At 39.4% G+C, this 22335-nt stretch overlaps 1 protein-coding gene across 5 annotated transcripts in view; it reads right to left on the bottom strand.

Annotated features, from left to right (window-relative positions):
* Positions 1-22113, bottom strand: part of carmil3 (capping protein regulator and myosin 1 linker 3) — a 58064-nt gene extending 35951 nt beyond the window's left edge. For 4 of the 5 annotated variants that reach the window (XR_006926176.1, XM_046851916.1, XM_046851915.1 and 1 more), the window contains exons 1-8: positions 21888-22113; positions 19720-19814; positions 3462-3512; positions 3326-3385; positions 2686-2807; positions 1262-1356; positions 1016-1086; positions 858-931 (exon numbers count right to left, since the gene is read on the bottom strand). Coding sequence is in view for 4 of the 5 variants with exons in the window: in XM_046851916.1 (XP_046707872.1) it covers positions 858-931; positions 1016-1086; positions 1262-1356; positions 2686-2807; positions 3326-3385; positions 3462-3512; positions 19720-19814; positions 21888-22047 (728 nt within the window). In the remaining variant the exon portion in view is untranslated. Of the gene's footprint in view, positions 1-857; positions 932-1015; positions 1087-1261; positions 1357-2685; positions 2808-3325; positions 3386-3461; positions 3513-19719; positions 19815-21887 lie in introns of those variants that run through there. The other variant, XM_046851918.1, reaches the window with a different exon arrangement.
* Between the last annotated feature and the right edge of the window lie 222 nt (positions 22114-22335).

Below are 22335 nucleotides of genomic sequence, written 5' to 3'. Positions count from 1 at the left end.
AGAATCACAGACCTTCACTTATTTTTTTTGTGTGGGAGCGCTGCAGTGTACTCTGGTATGACTAAGGCACTCCAAAATGCTGAAAAAAAACTAAAAAAACTTCTTTGTATCGCCTACCCAATTAAAAGTTTTGACAAGTAAATGACAAATGAGCTAATCAGCATGATTGGTGTTTCACTGATCGAAAGATCTCGAGTTCAAATCCAAGCAAAACCAATCTACCACTGCTTGGCCTTTGAGCAAGACCCTTGACCAACTGCTCAGTTGTTTCAAAAATGGCATAAATGAATGTGGCTTTGGATAAAAAGGTGTCTACCTACCTTTTACAGAACAATGAAATCTTTTCTTCACATATCCCAGTGGTGTTAGGAAACTGGGGTCAGAGCGCAGGGTCACTAAGGGTTAAGAGCTTTGCTCAGGTGCCCCAACAGTGACAGCTTTGCGATACCTTGGCCTTTACCACTGAGTTACCACCTCCTCCGTTGCCATTAACCAAACGTAAACGTTTTATAATTTCTATTACCTCAGACCTCTTCAATACCCACTTCCTTCCACCATCTTTACTATTAGAAGTCTTTCAGCTGGGGCTCTCATTTTGCTTGGACAAATATTTGACACCTGAGTATAAGATTTTTGAACATCCCATTCAACATTGAATCCCCATTTGCTCTTATATTAACCTCCACTCTTCTGGGAAGATGTTTCACCAGATTTTGAAGTTTGCAGGTTGGGAATTCCGATGCATCCCAAAGGTGTTCCATAGGGTTGAGGTCAAAGCTCTATAGCAGGCCATTCAAGATCGTTCACATCTCCAAACCAAGGTAAACTACAGCTTCTTGGAGCTGTCTTTATTTTACCTGCTCTCCAGGTGAGCGAAGTCCAGCAGACTGAACTCTCTGTTGTCTTGCGAGTGATATATCGTGTCCACATCCTTAAATTGAAAGGCAAGAAAGAGATTTCGATTGATTTCTGATTGATTTTTGAGCCAAGATACCGCATGACTTTCACATCTTACCCATTGCACTTCCTCTTTGCAGCTTATGCCGTTGTAGTCGCAGAGCGCCGCATATGTCTCGGAGAAGCCTCCTGGGAAAAAAACCCAAAAGTCACAGGTGTCACAAAGTTTGAGGGAGTCCATTTCCCACCAGTCCTCATAACAAATGAGAGACAATTCGATGCTAAGTATAGGACGTTTTTGCGAGCAACAAATTAGCACAAATAATTGTAAAAATGATTGGGGTAGGGGTGGGATTTTCCTCACCGCACGCTCTCTGGGCCTCCACCGATGTTTCAGAGCTCGGCGAATATTTGTGCCCTCCGTCAGATACCTCGCCATCTGCTTGATAGATAGAGGGGCTGAAAGAGAAACGTCAATTCAGCCTAGAAAAATAAACACTTAGGGGAATAATGCACCGAAACGAAATCAATCAAAGTGCAAAAAGAACTTTCACATTCACCTTTTGCTCGAAGTGAAAACAAAATGTATGACATTTAACATACGAGGGAAGGATTCCGTCGGGTTGGAAGCCTGCTTTCCGAGCTCTAGGTGGAGATCATTATTAAAATGACTTCGAAGCCATAAAAAAAGAAAATAAAAATGGGATAAAAAATGCGGAGCGACGAATCACAAAACACGCAAACATCGTTCTTCGGCATCTATAATGATGTACAATAAAAGAATATTCATCCTAACATGCATGAGGGATTCCAGGATTCGAGTGCCCATTGAGTCAGAATAAGCTGACTAAGCAATCGAGTGCACAAATTTTTTGAGGCATTTTGAGGGAACGTGTCAAATGGTGTCACGTGAGCTTGATGTCGATATCATGCAGATCATGTAAATACGTATGTAGAAACTTTCTTTGACAGGATGTCAAGTAGTTCGTCTATGGTGCCTTGTAGTATAAGGGGTTTCAAATGATAGCATTTATTTAGAATTTTTCACACGACTCCTTTTGCCACGTGACGACGTTACAAGGAAATTAGTTCACAATTCCCAACAAATAGTATTATTCTATTCAATCTTTCTATTCAATTATCCCGTATGTAATTCATTGTATATCCTTGAAAACTGTATATCATCTGTATATACACTGCGTATAACATAACATAACATAACACTTTTTACTGTGGCAAGGTAGCAAGTGAACATTTTTGCCTTAAAGTTGACGTGTTAGAAGTAAGAAAAATGGGTGAACGTAAGGATTTGAGCGAGTTTGACAAATTGTGACGGCTAGACGTCTGGGTCAGAGCGTCTCCAAAACTGCAGTGGTCAGTATCTATTAAAAGTGCTCTAAGGAAGGAACAGTGGTAAACCGGTGACAGGGTCTTGGGCGGCCAAGGCTCATTGATGCACGTGGGGAAAGAAGGCTGGACCGTGTGGTCCGATTCAACAGACGAGCTCCTGTAGCTCAATCTGCTTAAGAAGTTCATGTTGTTGATGCTCTAAGGGTCAGAATTGTTTTAGCAGGAAAAGGGGGGACCAACCATCCATTAATCCATCCATCTATCTATCCATCCATCCATCCAGCCATCCATCTATTTATCTATCTATCTTTACCACCTTTTCTATTTTGATCCAAATAGAAGAAGACATGTTGGTGTAATTTGGCGAATTTTGCTACAGTCAAATGTTTTGTATGACGATTTGTTCATTCGATCTTCAGTGTCACGAAAATAACTCACACGCAGATGGAGTTGTTGAAAATGCGCGAGAGAGTCAAGTTGATGTGGCCGAGCATCTGGTCCATGTGGTCACTCGACTGGAGCCTGAAGACGTAGGTGGACTTTTCTGTCTCTATGACGACCTGAGAGAAAGACACACACAATGCCAGAAAGGGTTTGTTTGTACATGTACACTTTTCAGACCAAAGTATTGGGACTTCCCCATACTTTTACCACAAATCTGAAGGCACACAATGTATAGAATGTATTTGGATGAAGCATGACATTTTTCCCTTCGCTTCAACTAGCAGACCCAAAACTGTTCCAGCATGACAATGGCACAAAGCCAGCTCCATGAAGATACACGTTACATGGGTGGAAGATCTTGAGTGACCTGATATAGAGCTCTGAATTCAAACCTATTGAACATTTCATTTTCATTTTGAACACCCCAGGCCTCCTAACCTCACCTACACCAGTACCTGACTTTACTAATACACTTGTGTCTGCTACGCAATCTGGTGGAACATCTTCCCAGAAGATTGGAGCAAATGGGGACTCGATGCTCAAACAGCTCAGGTGTCCACCAACATTTTATTCACCCAGTGTATATAATACAAAATAAAATATGAGTAGATTCGATTTACAGAATGGCCCATACCTGGTTCTCTGGATGAGGGATGATCGCACGGATCTCCAGGTAGTTAAACGTTTGCTCCACCTGAACGCACAATAAACACAAAAATGTATTACCCCAGAACACGAAGTTCGTTAAATGTATAAATACACTACTGTACCTTAGTTGGTAATTTTGGAGCCATGAGGTAAAGCCGCCATGTAGCCAGGACCTGAAATATTTAATAATAAAAGCAGCAGTCAATTTGATTACTGTAACCTACGGTAACCTTGTAACATGGTAACGTTCTACAAGATCAGGTGATTTTGAGGATCTGGTGATTATTTCTCTTACTGTATATCAAATTGACTCAACAATGTTAATAGCAACCATTATACAATAATAGCAACATCTAACATGTTTGCAAAACATGCTACTTCCTGTTACGTTTTGAGCTAGCGCATCTATAATGGTCCTTCCCTAAGCAGCTTCTCTTTTTTTTTCCAGGAAGTTACTGAGGTAAAAATATGCAGCTTCAAATAGCGACCTTCAAGCGCAAAGTTCGTTTTACCATTACAAAGCTTGTGCACTATTTCCTAAACATATTTGGACCAGGCTTTGAGGATTAGAGGATTCAACAGTGCTCGATGCTCCGAAAGAGAGTTCCAATCTGATAGTAATGAAAGCCGCTAGAAGATGAATAGGGTTTGAAGCGAGTCTCTGAGAAAGTCAGTTAGATCGCCACATAAATTACAAATAGTCCATATTACCTTGTCAAAGCAGGGTGTCTATTAAATAAAAGGTTGGATTTAACTAGGCTTAATGAACATCCTGAACGCCAGCCAAAAAAAAAAATGCTCATCCCGGGATTTATGCATGATAGATGTACTACTGAAGCTGTATCAGCCAGACCTGTTTTTTGGTTTTTTTTAATCATGTTTTGAGGTACCTCAAGTGTCAACTACGGAGTTCTTACAAGTTTCTGATGATACTTTAAATTGGAGGAACCAAGTGAATTAAGTGAGCAGTAAAATATGTAAATCTACTGGTATAATAAGGCAGATTAGGCATTTTATTACTACAAAATGACTTCTCACGCTTTACTATGGTTTAATAGTTTAAAAAAAAACGTTTTTTGATTTCAAAACCTTCAGGTTCCTACTACTTATTATATTAATATTTTTTCAAATGTGTTTTCATGTATAAGATATATTTAAGTAAGGCTAAAATTGCAGAACATTTTTGAATTTTTTTACAATCAAGTAACTTCTAGATTTTTGGGGGGGATTTTCATCTTCCAAAAATTCTTACAGGTAGAAGTCAAAATTTGATACGATGTAGGAGTCCAAAATTATGGACTGGTTTATGCCACCTAGCAAAAAAATAAAAATAAAAATAAAAATTCTTTAGTATGCTATATTTTCTTATACACTTTAAGGTATTATATTTGTTTTTGAAATATTTTATTTGTTTGTTTTTTTTAAGCATGTCATAAATTTGTAGTCAGTCACACAAATTTGTTATTATAATTAAATTTTTTTTTTTTATTCCATTAGTTGTTTTTGGATTTCTTTATTGTTTAGGTGGATTGTACTTTTTTGTCTTTTTTTTTTAATTGTATATATTTTATTTTTGTCCAAAATAAATGATTAAACAAATCTGCACCTACAATTATATTCCTACACCAGTCATGCTTCTCAGCCAATGTCCAATTATCCCTACAACAATTATCGACTGTTCTTTAATCTGTCGCCATAGTCATAATGTCATGAGAAATCGGAAACGCCATCCGTTATCATTAATTATGTACGCGTCGTGGATTCCAAAATCAATTCCGTCTCTCTCTCCACCTGGAAGTCCTATTAAACAGGCACTGCAACACACAATATCAATAGACAATTAAACAATATCATCATACTTAAGGGGGAAAAAAAACGAGTTCAGAAGCAAAGCAGCCAGATTTGTAGTTGCAATGGTGGAAATCTCGATGAGGAAAGGCAGGGTGTTAAGATGATACTGAGCCAAATCAGGTGAAGACTGACCCAGAAATTGGCAAAGGTACTGAAAATAGATTTATGCTGTAATTGTAACTTTGGACCATTAGGCACTGGCAGACGATTCGTTGCCTAGACTCAAGTTATGATTCTGAAGATGCCTTCCAAGATTTTGTCAGTGTAGCAAGTACTTTCTGAAAAACATAGGCTCGCATCCTATTTGGTGGCTTTCCTGTGAGAATTTCTCAGCCAAATTTGGGTTAGGGTTGTTTGGAAAGCAAATAGCAAGGGCAGGTGGTAGCGTAGTTGTTAAGGAATTGGACTTTGAAGCTAAAGGTCGTGAGTTAAAACCAAACTACCACTCCAGGGCTCCCTGAGCAAGACCCTTAACCTTATAACTGCTCAGTTGTATGAATGAGATAAATGTAAGACACTTTGGATAAGGGAGTCTGCCAAATGCTGTAAATGTAAAAATCTAGAAATTTCCCCACTGTGGGAGGAAGAAAGGTTTATCTTATCTTATACAAATCAATGATGGTGGCAAATCAAAGTGGGCATCAAAGAGTGCTCAAATGATTGGACCACATATTCACATTTATGGCATTTGGCACATGCCCTTATGTAGAGGACTTGCAATTATCTTATTTATACAAGCAGTATAAATGAAGCCTTGCTCAAAGGGCCCAAGTGTGGGAGCTTGGTGGTGCTGGGATATGAGCTTATAATGTTCCGATCAGAAGTCCAACATGTTACCCATTGATCTACACATTACCCCAATATGTTTCAAAAGTTATGAGCGCCCTTCCATAAACCGCAAATGTACCTAATTAAGCAGATACTCATTCATCTCAAAACATGGAATTACAGCTGTAGTTTGGGGTTTTTAGATTCACCTTACAGGTTTTTTCAAAAGGTAAACAAAAACCAGCAATAGCCAGCCTTAGTCAACCACTGGTCAGAAAATGAGCTAGATTTTGAATTCAAATGTATTTTTGCTGGAACTAATATTCATTGGTGTGTATCTGATCAGTAGCATGAGATCAAGATATCCTCATTAGTAAACAGTTGATAACCTCAATATACTGTACATAAACCACAAACATACTTCCACAAACGTCTAAAAATTACTTCTAAATGAATCCCAATTTTGACCACTGGTAGCGCTAAAGCATTTGCAGGGTTTGGCCTATATATTTAGTCGGAATGTTTCCTAGATCCACCCCTATTAGTGTGCCAAATTTCAGAGCTTTTTATCATTTGGTTTTATGGGCTGCCACAGACAAGCAAGAAAATTAATAGAGTGATTAAGCAACTTTGGTGCTTGGGCCCCCCCTGGATGGACTCCAGATCCACCATGGCCCTGACAGTGGTCAAGCACTTAAATGTTTGCAACTGTTTCATGGACATCAGTCCTTATTCATATTGGAATAAATTAGACAGGCAGCAAAGAATAGTTAGACATGGAGAAAATATAGAATAAGGTGAAGAAAAGAATGGCTTTAGTTGCAACTCTATTGACTCAAAAATGGATCACCATACCAGCATCTAAACTTTTACTTTCTCCACACAAACATCAGTCTACTTCCTTTTTATCTTCACGTTCTAAAAGGACTACTTCTACTCATCTTTCGTCCGCAGCGTGACACTTTTCCTACACCTGATCCTCTTTTTTCCCTTCTCACCAAGCGCCCCTGACACACTTAGATCTTCACAGATCTAGGGAACAAAGTGAAAAATATTGCTTATGGCAGAAACTCTTCTGAAAAAAATCTCTAAAATGTAGCTTCTTTTTTTTTTCACAAGCCTCGATTTGGAACAATCAATGAAACTGTCTACTGTTAGCGCACTATAGGAAATTGTATTGATCTTTACTAATACACTATGTATGGTGTCAATGGACAAGTTTGTGGACACCTGACCGTTCGGAAAAAAACTTATTTGAACATTCCAGTTCACATTCTGGGAAGATGTTCCTCTCGATTTTAAAGTGTGCTTGTGAGGATGTTTTTTGCAAAGTCAAGGGTGATGTAGTCTAGTGATGTAGCTGTGGTGAGGAGAGCTGGGGTGCATCAGCATTCCAATTCATCCCAAAGTTTATCATTAGGGTTGGGGTCAGAGCTCTATAGCAGGAGATCGTCTAAACCAGGGGGCTCCAATCTTTTCCAGAAAGGGCCAGTGTGGGTGCAGGTTTTCATTCCAACCAATCAATGGTCACACCTGATAGTCATTGAAAATAAAGATCATTAGATTTGAACAGGTTGAATTTGGTGTGGACTTTCTTGGTTGGAATAAAAACCTGCACCCACACTGCCCTTTCTGGAAAAGATTGGAGACCCCTGGTCTAAACCATGGCATTGTCATGCTGGAACAGGTGAAATTGTATGCTACGACACCTTATACAAAACCAGGTGTCCTTATTAGGGTTGGAAAGGGGCGGAAAGTTCCGGTAAACATTCCATCTGGGGAATTTGATTGGAAAGTGTTTTTGGGGAATGTATGGGAGTTAATTAGAAAATTTGGCAAAATTTATAAAAACTGTATCATATCTAAACAAAAATAAACATTTTGTCTGGTCATGATTTAGAAAAATGACATTTTCGACTTTAATTGTTAGTATCATTTTGTTGCGCAATCGCTTACACACAGCACAAGGAGGAATTGAACATGAACGTATGCGATATTTAATAAATTCGAGTAAATGCTCGGCAAGATGGACATTTGTTGACATTACTTTGCAAGAAATTATGGTTATGTTATAGACGAATGCACAGTGCATGTAGGGGGTGTGGCCTCAGTAGCACTGCAGTGAGTATGCTATGTGTGTGTTTTAACCAAGATTATCCTGCAAGATGTTTTTATCAACTACATATAAGTATCCTCTTATAGGCTTAGCTGCAATTTTGTTCCCAGTCCCAAATTCCCAGTTTATTCCCATTAATTCTATGGAAATTGAAAAAAAAAAATCTTGCTGGAACTTTGTCTATATTGAGGTTTTACTAGGTAAAGAATACTTATATAAACAAATAGGTTACACCCTTAAAATCACTGACACTCGATGGCCTGGTAACAATGGCACCTGTCAAGAGGTGGAATATATTAAGCCACGAGTCAACAGTCAGTTCACAGCCTTACAAAATATTTCTCTAAACCGACATGACCTCTAAAAGTCCAACACAATCAAAATTCAGATTCGATCATCCATGCAGCCATGCCCAGACTTCTCACCTATCCCCTTTTATCTCTTCCTTTCTTCTCTGCCTTCCTCATTTCTCCCTGCCATTTTGTGTTCTGCTCTGTCATTTCCAGCTCCTCAAACCCTCCAACTAATGATTCAGTAATGGCTCCCCGGGGAGAGACGAAGCCGCAGGATGGAGACACTGCGAATCCGGATAATAAAGACTTCATCTTTTCGTTTTTTTTTTTTCTTTTAACTTGTTTAGCCTGCTCATCTGCTCTTCATGGCATGATTGTGGTATGGAGAGGAGGGATGCGATGGAAGCATCGAGGTAGCAAAAATTCAATTTATAAATGTATTATGCAAAATGGCAACACAATACTCGAGTTTCTGTATTTCAATTTCCATTTTCCATTTCCGTAGGTGCAAAGTTTGGTGCGAACAGAAAATTAGAATATAATATTTCCATTTTCCATTTCCAAAAGCAGTTTTTATTTGTAAATCACATACTAATTTGAACGCTTTCTAAGTTGCGAAAATACAGTTACAAACCATTTGCTTGATTTAAAGTAGAGATAAATATTACAATATTATTTTACAATAGAAAAAATTGCTCCCTTTGAACTTTCACTTGAGTAAAAGTACCGTATTTTCCGGACTATAAGCCGCTACTTTTTTCCCACGCTTTGAACCCCGAAGCGGCTAATTTATGGATTTTTCCTGGGTTTTTCCCGGTTTCACAAGCTTTAAACAAAAAACTGAGCCTGATAACGTTAGACCAATGAAATTGCCGAACGGGCATGAAAAAACGCACCTCACCTGTGTTCTGAGCTGCACAGCATCGGGAGAAAAGCTTCACCGATGGTGATTTTTAAACGCACGACAATGCCAAAAGAAAAACTCTCGAGAGAAATTGTTGTAAAAGGAAGGAGGAAGACAGTGAAGAATGACTTTCTTGGTAGGCTACTGTTTAGATACAAGCCGATGTAACACGTTGAATCAGGGTCAAGGGATAGCTCGCAACTCTGGTTGCAACAGAAATCAAATAAGCACAGACAGGTTTCCAAAACTCGTGCTTTTTTATTTTTCTTGGTAACAGGTTAGTCAAAGAAACTTAGAAATGAGCATCAGAAAATAATAAGGACATATTCCTCGGCCTTGTACACATGCAGTAATACCGGAAAATTCGGCGGCAGGCAATTCCCACAATGCTGCTCTGCTCTTGAAGGAGCCACAACATATTTCACCCGTTAAACCGTGTAACAGACATTGTCTATCGTTAAAGAATGTGTAAAGTTCATTAGTTTCAGTGTAGACTTATAGACAGGTGCAGCTTATTTATGTTCAAAATAAAAATCTTTGTCAAATTCAGTGGGTGCGGCTTATATTTGGGTGCGCTTAATAGTCTGGAAATTACGGTACTTCAGTAGAATACAGATACGTGAAAAGGCTACTTAAGTAGTCACATATACAGTATGTGTAACATTTCCAGGCAGAAATAGCAGCAAAATGATAATTTTATTGTTATTTGTCTTACACGCATTTCGATTCACGGTTAGGACGCCTCCGTTTTTATCATAACGGCGTGTAAAAATCTTTCAAAATGCGTTCTCAGCCAAAGGTAAAGCAAAAAGGTATGCACTGACGCTCACACTGAAGACGTCCAAAGAAAAAAAAAATTATTTTCAATTAAAACCCTGGGACAAATGTCGTTAAGTTGATGTGGCTTCGAAAATCCATTGACCATGCCCACCCTACGTCACGACAAAATCTGTTCTGCGGCCTCTCTGAGAAGCTTCCTCGATGCTTTCACAGGGTGTTAAAGTCTCAGCACAGGAAATCTCCTGAAAAACCCTGAACCTGTCAAGACTTGGACAGGTTCCAAAATAAAAAAATAAAAAATCTGCTGTAAGGATGACAAGAAAAAAACAGCTTGATGAAAACTGCCTGAGAAAAACCTCTGCGCCTGAACAGACGCATTAATTATTAATGCGTCTTGTTGGGCTTGAAGCGATGTACTACGGTAGATCTGTATACCGATGCATTAAACAAGGGCACAAAGGCCATAGAAGTTGAAATGTATGACAGATTGAAAATTCCGGAAGTTTCTGCGATTTGATATCAAGCAAAAGAGGATCGGATTGCTTTTGAATCTGCTTCCTTTCCATCCGTTTTTAACCGTGCTGTTGACCCGGGGGATTTTTTCCTTGCCGCTGGCTCACTCATTAAGAAACCGAGCATACGTCCGATTTTCCTGCTTTTGGTATTATTATTGTTAAAAGCACTACACAAATAAAAGTGAATTCGCCTACAGTGACTGTCACGAGTTTGGAAACACCTTGTGTTTTATAGGTTTGCTTCTATGCAAAATCCTAGGCAGGTAAATGGAATGAAAATTTGCATTGGCTACCATAAATATAAAAATGTACAGATTAAAAAATCTTTCCTTAGCATAAATAGCAGCTTTACACAATCTTGGCATCTGGAAATTTCATTTCTTTAAATATACATCTGAAATACTTAGCATTGTCGCTTGGGTAACTTGCTAAAGGTGTTCATTACTTTCTTTCCTTTTGATTAGGGTAAGACTGGAAACTTTCCATAGTGAATTCACAGGAATTAATGGGAATAAAGTCAAGTCAAGTCAAGTCAAGTTTTATTTGTATAGCACTTTTCACAACAGACATTGTCTCAAAGCAGCTTTACACAAATCAACAGTTAAGGTGAATGGTGTGAATTTGTCCCTGATGAGCAAGCCGTGGCGACTGTGGCAAGGAAAAACTCCCTTAGATGTTATGAGGAAGAAACCTTGAGAGGAACCAGACTCAAAAGGGGAACCCATCCTCATCTGGGTGACATCAAGAGTTTGATCATAAATCTTTCAACAATACAGAACACTGGACAGTGAGAACTAACATGATTACTGGAGTATAAGATTATAAGTGATGTTCTTTCTGCAGTCTTATACAGTCTATATGGTTAGTTAAACTGGGAATGTACAAAATGCCAAGTTAGCCTATAACAAAAAACTTAGACGTTAGTTGAAGAAGAAATCTTGCAGTATAAACTGAGTTAAATTAACCAGATTTAATGCAGTTTCACCCCCTCCATGCAGTGTGTATTCCTCATTAGACACATCATTTGTCCATCTTGACGAGTGTTCACGTAAATTACATAAATATTAAAAACTTGCTATTTGTGCTAAACTAGTAAGCTATTGTGCAACCAAATTATACTATCAATTGAAATCAAACTGATTTTTTTCAATTTGTACAAGTTTCCATGCTTGTCAGCTTAGAGACCCTTCTTGCGATCCAGTTCATCCCAGAGCAGTTCAATAGAATTTAGCTGCATTGACTGGGCAGGCGATTCCATGATAGAATGACACTCCAGCTGACATTCGTTGATTTATGTTGAAGTCGTTTCCAATGAATCGCAGTCCAGACAGAATTGCATTGAGTTCAATTATGGAATGGTAGCTATGTTGATTCAGTATTCCTTTCATTCTATTACTTTCAATTCCATGTTTGGCTGTTGGGGTGAGGTAGTCTGCTAACATTTAACAGAAATGTCTCATCTGGACTTTTTTCATAGAAACAAAGGTGTCTCAAAAAACATAAAAGACGTTTGACAGGCTCTGGATATTCAAGATATCTGGATCTTGCTAAAACCTGAACAAAACACAGTTTTGTGCTCCTGTCCTTCAAAAAGGATTCTGAGGTCATTGAGAAAGCCAATGAAAATGTATTGAGAGTTTAAAAGAGAAAGAGAAAGAGGCAGGCAGACAGACAGAGAGAAAGAGCAAGCAATAGATTACTCTGGTGATAGGGCTTAATGCCCCGTATCATGGGCAAAGAGCTTTCAGTATTGACCTGTAAATCACTGCGCCATGAGGAACTGCTGACTTCAAAGGAAGATCCGGAGACAGCGAGAAAGAAATAATGTATTAGAGGGAGAGGGCCGATTTGGACAGAAGGGGCAAGTACTGAGCAGCAAGTGACACAAGTTCATTAGTGGACTACACTTCAAAGATAGAATTCAAATGATGCCAAAAAAGCTCCCAAGAGACTGCGTGACCTGGACAACCCGAAATCTCTTGTCTCTTTTTTCTTTTCTCTTCCTGCCTCAGTTCCAACTCGCGGTTTCCATCCACCTGTTTCAATTCCAATTTAAATTTTGCATATGACAACTGCATACTTTTGTGTTTCATCTTGCTTTTAACTGTGGAGAACATCCATCCATCCAATTTCTCAATGGCTTCATTCGAAACCAACCGACTACAAATAGTGTATTTGTAGTCGGTTGGTCGCAGTCTTCATCAAATCTTTGGGGACACCTGCCTACAAATTGTTGCCATAATTGTGAATGCGCTCTATTGAATGTTGTAAAATTTACAATACCTTCACTGCAACTAAGAAATCCAAGCATGTTCCAACTCAAATCAAGGTCCATGAAGACGTGGTTTGCAAAAGTTCAAGAGCAAGACCTCCACTGGCCTGCAAAAGAGCTGAGACTTCAACCCCAATGAACACCTCTGCGGAAGGATTGAAACACCTCACTTCGCAGGACCTCACTCTCTGACATCATTAACACTCTTTCTGCTGCTAGAAAATCCAAAGATTCTAAGAAAAGCCTTCCTAGAAAAGTGGTGGCTATTATAATGCCATTCTTTATAGTTTGTCAATGGATCCTGTCCTGTGAACATAAGTTGAGAAGATACATGCACATATTCACAGTATAATAGTAGCTAGTTCACATCATGCCCTGTTTGTGAAATATAGGAGGAAAATGGAGAACCTAGAAAAACCCCAAAGAGGCATTCAACCTTGGATTTTTTCCATGTTTTCACAATGTCTGTATGAGGTTCCTCTAGGTTCTCCTCTTTCTTTCGGCTTCTCCCGTTAGGGATCGCCACAGCGGATCATCCGCATGCTTAATTTGGCACATGTTTTTACGCTGGATGCCCTTCCTAATGCAACCCTACCCATTTATCCGGGCTTGGGACCGGCACTAAGAGTGGCTGGGGTTGGTTCCCTGACCGGGGATCAAACCCGGGCCGCAGCGGTGAGAGCGCCGCATCCTAACCACTAAAAATCGGATATTATTAATTGTTCCTAAGTGCGAATATGTACACAATAATGTCAAAAAGCTGGTAGCCACAAAGCCTACACATCTTCAGATAGTTTAAGTATGTCCAGGGTGCCCTCTGATGAACAGGGAATCCCAAACAATCTGTATTCCTGGATCTATTATTGGATAAAGACTTAGGGTAGGATGAAAAAAAATGCATGAGCACCCCAACAATCAATATTTAGTGGAAAAAGGTTGCCAAAGATCTTGGGCTACTCCTCCATGCAAAGTTTTTCCAGCTGCTTGATAGTCTTTAGTTTGTGCACACCTCTTTAAATCAGACCACAAGATTTCAACAAGGCTAGAGTTCTAAGATGGATTGATTTTGTGGTGTGTATCGTTTTGCATGAATGTTATAGATATATACCGAAAATGGGCATAGTTTTTGCTGCATACTGCAGTAATGAGCAAAAACCTAAATCGAAGCTAAGTCAAGGCCCTATAAGGTCATATTAAACCTTGGGCTGTAGTGAGAGACCACCAGTTTTAAGCCTTTTGCATTCTACAGACTGTGAAATTTCAGCAACGTGTATCTAATAAACGTGGGTATGCAGATATGTAGACTGTATGGTGTTGACGTTTATTGAAACGTAGGCTATGACACAAGTTACAGAAGAATAAAACATCGGAATGCGCTACTAGCATAGAAAACCAGAGGAGGAGAATAAGGTGAACTTAACGGGGAAACAAAAAGGTCTGCACTTGTATGGCTTGCTTCTCACCTGGGAGCTGCAATTCCTCTACTGTTTGTTTCCATGCTATATCTTTCTTGACAGGGTCATGGTAACAGCTAGAAGACATGTTATACAAGTAAGACCTCAGCTGCCGAAACTACTTTCAGAATTTCATCCTTGCTGGAATCCGGTACACCATTATTCCTTTAGCTCTTTTTTGCCTACTTGGTAAGTACGTTTTAGCACCTTGTGTTGATCAATACCTTATTTTATGTGCCATTGTTATTAGCTAGTAAGAAGACGTTGGTTGTAGCAGCGAGCACACTGTGAGGCGCTCATCATGAATTTCTGACTGAAAATTTTCACAGGCTAATTTTGACTGTGACAGTGATCCTCCATGACTTTTGAACCTCCCTCACAGTATGACATTAGACCATTGTTTACGAGGCCAAGACTAAAGATCTTTTTATATTGGTCATCTTTCGTCAGGGACAAGCTGAGAGGGGCAATGAGAGGGACAACCGAAGATGATAATGACAAATCCTAGGAATTCTAGGACTAATATAGAGCCAAGACCGGGTCTTGGGCTTTATTTGGCTGAGCCCATGTCAAAATTCAGAGTCAATCCTAAAGTCAAAGTCAATCCTGAAAGAAAACATGTAAATATTAAGACCAAAAAGCACCAAATACTTTTTGAGGCCAAGCCTTTACTTCTACTGCTGCTTTCAACATTGTATTTGGGGAAAAAAATGAATTAAGACTAAGACTGTATTTAGCAATAAAGTCTTTTACAAATGCCTTTAAGTCAAAAAAAATCTGGAATGGAAATGAGACATTATTCAAATCTAAGAGTGGACTCGAATCGCCTAACATCTGGATTTGTTATCCATGACTGAGCTTGTCTGATATCAATATTTAGTGGCACACAGCAATTCACCACGTCTATTTGTTCAGGTCAAGGAACACCGACTTCATTACAGCAATGTGTTACTCCAATGAAGCTAATAGATTTAATGTCCACATGAGGATATTAGATCTGCCTTGTCAATTTAAAGCAAACTACAATGACCTGAATCAAAATGAGCCCAATAGTGAAATAAACAGACTGAGGGGCAGGATGCAGAATAAAAATGAAAGCCAAAAATCTCAGACTGGTCACAGCTGCCACTCAGCCTCTAAGATATGGATGGGGACAAGACACATACTCATCGAGGTGACAAGAAGCCCAGAGGGACACATCACATCACACTGCACCCACATAACCTTTCTGCCCCCGCATGCTTTTCTTATTTCTCTTTCTGTCTCTTATACACTCTATGGGTCACAGCTGCTACATCAGATTTGTCTCAGTCGGAATTAACTTTTTTTACCCCTGACCACTGCTCTTGTTCCGAAGCCGATCAGATCGAAAGGCTACCCCTACATTCAAACACAACTAAATACAGTACGTGCCTGACATGTTTACAACCCTACCTATTTCTTCTATAAACCAAACAACCTCGCCTGACTATCAGTACTACAATTTCCACCCACCAGCTTTAATGTAAATTTGTGCCGAAGGCAACTGGAATTCAAATACTAGAATTTTCAAGACAAAACCCTGAATTAACCCCCTTTATTTTAGTGCTTGATTCGCCAAACATTAAACTTCAATTGCTTCATTCAGAACAGGACACTACCCTACTTATTAGCATGCCAAATTATTATAACATGTGACATATTATTGGCAACAAATTTTCAGTTATTATTTATAGCCACTTGGTCAGGTTCCCTGGTGGTCTAGTGGTTAGGATGTGGTGCTCTCACCGCTGCGGCCCGTGTTCGATCCCCGGTCAGGGAACCAACCCCAGCCACTCTTAGTGCCGGTACCAAGCCCAGATAAATGGGGTGGTTTACGTTAGGAAGGGCATCCAGCATAAAAACATGTGCCAAATCAAACGTGCGGGCGACCCCTAACGGGAGAAGCTGAAAGAAAGTTTATTTATAGCCACTTGGTCAAGTATCACCCCCTTTCCGAACTTTTCCACATTTGAAAGTGTTTCAACCTAAAACAAAAAACATTTACAGTACTGGGATTTAAAAATTAGATTTATACGATATAGACAAAATACTTTGGTTAAAGCAAAAAGCATGTTATGTTAAACTATCTGAATTAAACTATCTGAATTGTTGTTGTCAAAATTGCTCATGTACTCTCAGAGTAGATGGACAATATTGGTAAGGAACAATTATAACAATAGACTTGTTGCAGATTATCAATCAGTGTGATGTTTAGGCTTTGAAATTAGCCAGTCTGACAAATCCAGCTCTTGCGGTATGTTTAAAGTAATTGTCCTGTTGGGGAGACAAACCGCACCTGCAGTCTATAATCTATCACAGACTGGAAAATCTTTTTAACGAGGCTTGCCCTGTATTTAGCTTCATCTTTCTTCAGCTTAACCCTGACAAGTTTCCTACAGTAGTTCCTGCTGATGAATGGCATTCTCCCAGCATGATATGACCACCACCATGCTTCACTGTGGGAAGTGTTCTCAAGTCTGCTAAAGTGGATCTTTGCGCCAGGGTCAAAAGGTTTTTCTTTACCTCATAAAACCAGACAAACATGCCTTTTGGAAGACTGAAAAGAACTGCACATGGTCTTTTATAATATTGCTTCTTGTCAGCCCATTATTTCCCAGCAAAATCAGCAAAATCTGAGATTTCCTCATTAAATTAAAATTCATACTTCAAAATCGAGTTCATACATTAGCTCCGTTTTCTCATATGACTCAACTTATCCTTGTCAGATGGATCAACAAGAACTACCACCAATCCATAACCACAAGGCCAAGGTTTTAGACCCCATATTTTGTAGTCTGGGTGAGTTAGGAGCCCTGCACATTTTAAATGTATGATACAATTTCTCAATCATGCGTTTCGTTTTATTCCTGTTTTAAAATGCTTTTGGCTATGGGTAAAAACTTAAGGTAATAATGTTTTACCTTAGCCCACTCTCCCAATCTACATTTTTTCATATTTCTTAAATACATTTCTGCCAACGTTTTTCCATGTTAAATTGCACTAATTGAAATCCAAGGAATCCAAGATGGTTGCTTTTGCAACTTGATATAGATATAGATAGAGTATTATCTGATACAAGATATAAATATAACCTGATATAAGATATACTGTAGATATTAGCTATAGATTGACGTAAGTAAAAAAAATCGGTTCACCTTACCTTGTACATTTTTATATCATTTAGGATTCTGTCAAATTGCACTAATACAAAAAACGTGGAGGAATCCAGTGGACAATTTCTTCTAGCCATTAGGTGTTTCTAACCAGTGTCACTACATAAGAGCTAGATGGCGTTTGCAGATTTTTGGTAAGATAAACCCCTAGAACATGAAAATTACTTTTGCTCGAATCTGCTGTGCAAATGTTTTGGGTAAGGAGATTGGGTAACCTATTTTTTTGGCTTTTTTCTATCATCATATTTTTAATTAGGGAAAGAACTGACTTATGGGACACCTCGGGCCTTGGCAAAAATGCTCTTCGCAGCATTTTTCGGGGGGCAACAAAGCAGGAAAAACAAGAATAAGTGGACTGTCAAATCATGCTGCTGTAACAAGTGCACTATCTAATTGTTAAAAGATGGCAAAGTATGGGGTGGAACACCTGAGAAAAAGCAGAAAAGGCGGAATAGGATGAATAATATTTTTCCGATTCGTTCATATCTGTATATATCCACCTTTTTTTGGTTGCCTTTTCCTTTTTCTAGCAGTGGCTATCTGAGTCCACTCCATTGAGTCAACACCGAGTGTCTAGGAATATCCGATTGTTGTCTCCACATGGGGACCTTTTCACATAATAATTATGATAGTGTATGGTCCTCATAGGCATAGTAAAACAAGGGCATGTGTGTGTCCATGTGTGTGTCCAAGTCTTTCAGACCGAATATTTCCTGTGTGACCCGAGGCCCTGTGCCGACGTCTTCACTGCACACATCTCACACACAGATTTCCTCTTGGAGACAAGGAGAAAGGGTGGCAGACAGGGTGGAAGTCCAACGTCAAACAGATTGTGTGTATGTGTGTGTATGTGTGTGTGCCATAAAATGCACAAAGCCAAAATGTCCTTTTGCATACAACAGCAGAAACACCTAATAACTAAGAATGTTATATAATAGAACACTGAGAGCAGGAAAGAAGAACTGAGAGGTCCCAGAGGTCCCCAAATGAGGGCCACATAATCCCCACCAGAGGTCCCCAAATGAGGGCCACATAATTTTAGCTTTCTTTAATGGGGGTCGTTCTTTAACAGAAATATACATGGGCTTGGAGTGACTACCAGTATTGGAGATTTTATTATGATTTTAAATGTATTTCTAATGCCTCCTAAAGCTACATTATTTTGTGAGGCGCCATTAACTTAGTTATGCATATGCATATGATCTGTTGGTGAATGTAACAAATAATTAGGCTACGTTATTAATTAGAGGTTGAAAGATTTTACAGATATGGATAGCTAGGTTGGCTCGTACTTGCTGATAACTGGGTAATTAACAGTTTTTAAAATGGATATTTTATAAAACAGTACTGCAATTTATTAAAAAAAAGAACAGAATCATGAAAATGCTAAAGAAAACAAATACTAATATACTTATTAATAAATGTAATTATATATTTAATACATTTAAAATAATAAATGTAACGTAGCGCACTCCGTGCAGCATGCAGTCTCTCATGTAAAAACAAACAGCACTTGGCATCAGTAATTCGCCCCTAGAGGCCGCTCTCGTAATGACAGCAAACCGGAAACCAGAAAAACTATAAGTATATACTTATAAGTATTTTTTTGCGGATAACCAATCTGTTCCTATACCTCTATTGAAAACTAAGGAAAATTTAATTTTATTATCAAATACAGATATGATATGAGTATAAATATATATTTCGAATAAAATTTTCAAAATATGTCTCTGGCATTCTTCAGAGGGCCGTTCCAAATGTGGGGGCAGACCTAATTCGGCCCCCGAGGGCCATATTTCGGGGACCCCTGGTATAGAGGAAGACAAGAGAGACAGAGTGAATGAGACAGGGATGAGACAGAGCTGATTGAAGGAGGAAAACTAGAGAAAAAGCATAGAGGATTGGCGATATGGCGAAAGAAAAATGGACAGAATGAGAACAAGTAGATACATTGTGTATTCCTAGAAGAATGGCTTCAGAGTATGTGATATTGTATGTCCTGAGCGACTTTATGTTATGTTATACAACTGACTAAGGAGGTTAAGGGCCTTTGCTCTGGGGCTCAGCAGTGGCAGGTTAGTAGTGCTGGGATTTGAACCCATGACCTTCCTATCAGAAGTCCAACATCTTCTCCACTGAGCTACTGCTTCCCATTTTTAATTCTGCCATCATATTTCTAACAAAATCCATGTTCTGGGCATTCAAAGATATCAATGATACAAATCATCCTTACCAATACCCTGTCTTCAGATTTCCCATTCTTGGTTTCGACTTTGATGGCTTGTGTAAACTTGACGGACGGCTTGTCGATCGCTCTCTTGATGCTTTCTGTGAACAAGACCAGACTTCTGTTACTAAGCAGGAAAACCTTTTTTTTTTTTTTTTAAATCTCTCTTTCAGAACATTCCTTTGTCCTAGAGACTGTTCGACATCCACAGAGACACACTCCCACACACTTCACACATCACGTGCAGGCTGAGATAGAAAAACCTGACTGAGGTGGGGGGGGTTTCGAAAGCGCTAGATCGGGTTGCAAATATATATCTTTAAAAAGTCGAATGGGGGAAAAAAAAAACCAGTGTTGACTGAATTTGTGTCACAGTTAATATACATTCTGAAGAATAGAGACTATGGATTGAAAGGGAATAACTAAACAGAAACAGAAAATTCGTTCCGAGTCAAGTTTTAAACAGAAACGCTAGCTAAACCTGGTCTTCCTTGTGGACAGCCAGGACATAACCGGGGCATATTTTCCTATAGATTTAGGGACGATTGCCTTAAGATTACCATGTGTAATCTTAGTTCTCGTGTTTCCTTCAACCACTTGAGACCATGCTAGGTGTTTTTTGTTTTGCACAAATATTGCATTTTTGTATAAACGACTCAATGAGACTACAGATTTTCATCCCTTTATTCCAGCCTCGAACCCAGTTCTTCCCTGGATCGATTCCAGACCCTCCTCATACCCTGACCCTAAGACCAATAAAAAACAGCTTACTCGAGACGAACGAACGGCACCATATTGCATGAACAGAGGATAAGAGACAAATCATTTCCTAGTGGAGATTCATTATCACAGTCAGCTTGTCTGAGTGATTAAAGCTGCGAGGCCTCCACACTGGCACCACGCACTCCATGTGCCAAAGATATATGCCCTCTCTCAAGTGTGTGTCTGTGTGTGTGTGTGAGAGAGACTTACATGTTTGCATATGAGATGTCTGGGAAATGCACAGCCTGGAGATCTCAGAGAATGACCTGCTTCCCCAGACATTAGATGCATACACACACACACACACACACACACACACACACACACACTCTGCATGCACAACTCCAATTTGAGACACTTCAAAGGAGTGCGCCATTTCGCCCGATCTATTTCCCTCCCCTTGCTACCACTACAGACACACACTTAAAGAAAGACTGGCATGCACAAGCACACACACACACACACACACACACACACACACACACACACACTGATGAACCGACGTTGCTGCTTTAGGATGTTTGGGTGGTGTTAGGCAGAAAGATCTAAATCGGTGGAGCGTGTTTGATCTCATTGCGCACACTTTTTATACACATGTGCAATGCGGTTTGATACACAACATGATGTAATGCACAGTTTAATACACAACACAGTGTAATGCACAGTTTAATACACAACACTGTGTAATGCACAGTTTAATACACAACACAGTGTAATGCACAGTTTAATACACAACACAGTGTAATGCACAGTTTAATACACAACACAGTGTAATGCACAATTTAATGCATAAACACTGTGTAATGCACAGTTTAATACACAACACAGTGTAATGCACAGCTTAATACACAAGACTGTGTAATGCAGTTTAATACACAACACAGTGTAATGGACAGTTTAATGCATAAACACTGTGTAATGCAGTTTAATACACAACACTGTGTAATGCACAGTTTAATACACAACACTGTGTAATGCAGTTTAATACACAACACTGTGTAATGCAGTTTAATACACAACACAGTGTAATGCACAGTTAAATGCATAAACACAGTGTATTGCAGTTTAATGCACAACACAGTGTAATGCAGTTAAATACACAACACAATGCAATGCAGTTTAATACGCAACACAATGTAATGCACAGTTTCATACAAAACAGTTTAATGCACAGTGCATTGCACACTTTCATCCCCCTAAAACAAACTACTTCACGAGCGTACAAATGAAGCTTCCCAAAGTCGGTGAAGTTGCAGAAGGGGACCGGGCACGATTCTAATTCACCGCCCTGATACGCAATAACCTGAGATCTAAAAATAAGTGCATTATTTTTATTTATTTATTTATTTACTTGTGCATTGCGTTGCAATGCATTGCGTTGCCTCCGGCGCGCGCACGTGCGGAATAATTACCTGTCATCTCGCGGCTCACGTTGAGGAAGCTCGCCGGTGCGCTGTCCTTCGCGGCCATCGTCGCGCGCGTGCTGATGCGCCGGAGGTCCCGCGCGCGTCTCCTCGTCCTTGGGCTAACGAGCGGCTGCGTCCTCAGTGCGTCCCGAATGCCTGCGATCATATCTCATCATATTATATCAAAGGCAAGAGGAAGCGGATATGCAGAGACTGAGAGAGAGAGAGAGAGAGAGAGAGAGAGAGAGAGAGATGGGGAGAAGAGAGAGTCGACTCACTTTTTCGAGTCGACTCTTCAGAGTCGAATAGCGAGTCGAATCCGTGCCTGCTTTCATTTGATCGAATCCGAATCTGAGTCGCGCGAGTCATTTGAACAAAATCGAATCCTGATGCCCTTAACCCATTTTTAGTTTATTATTTAGTTGATTTATTTTTTAAATCAATTAAGTTGATA

The sequence above is a fragment of the Silurus meridionalis genome, chromosome 6 (assembly GCF_014805685.1).
Source record: "Silurus meridionalis isolate SWU-2019-XX chromosome 6, ASM1480568v1, whole genome shotgun sequence".
Taxonomy (NCBI): domain Eukaryota; kingdom Metazoa; phylum Chordata; class Actinopteri; order Siluriformes; family Siluridae; genus Silurus; species Silurus meridionalis.
The sequence above is the reverse complement of the archived record's forward strand: the minus strand, read 5'-3'. Positions and strand labels throughout refer to the sequence as shown.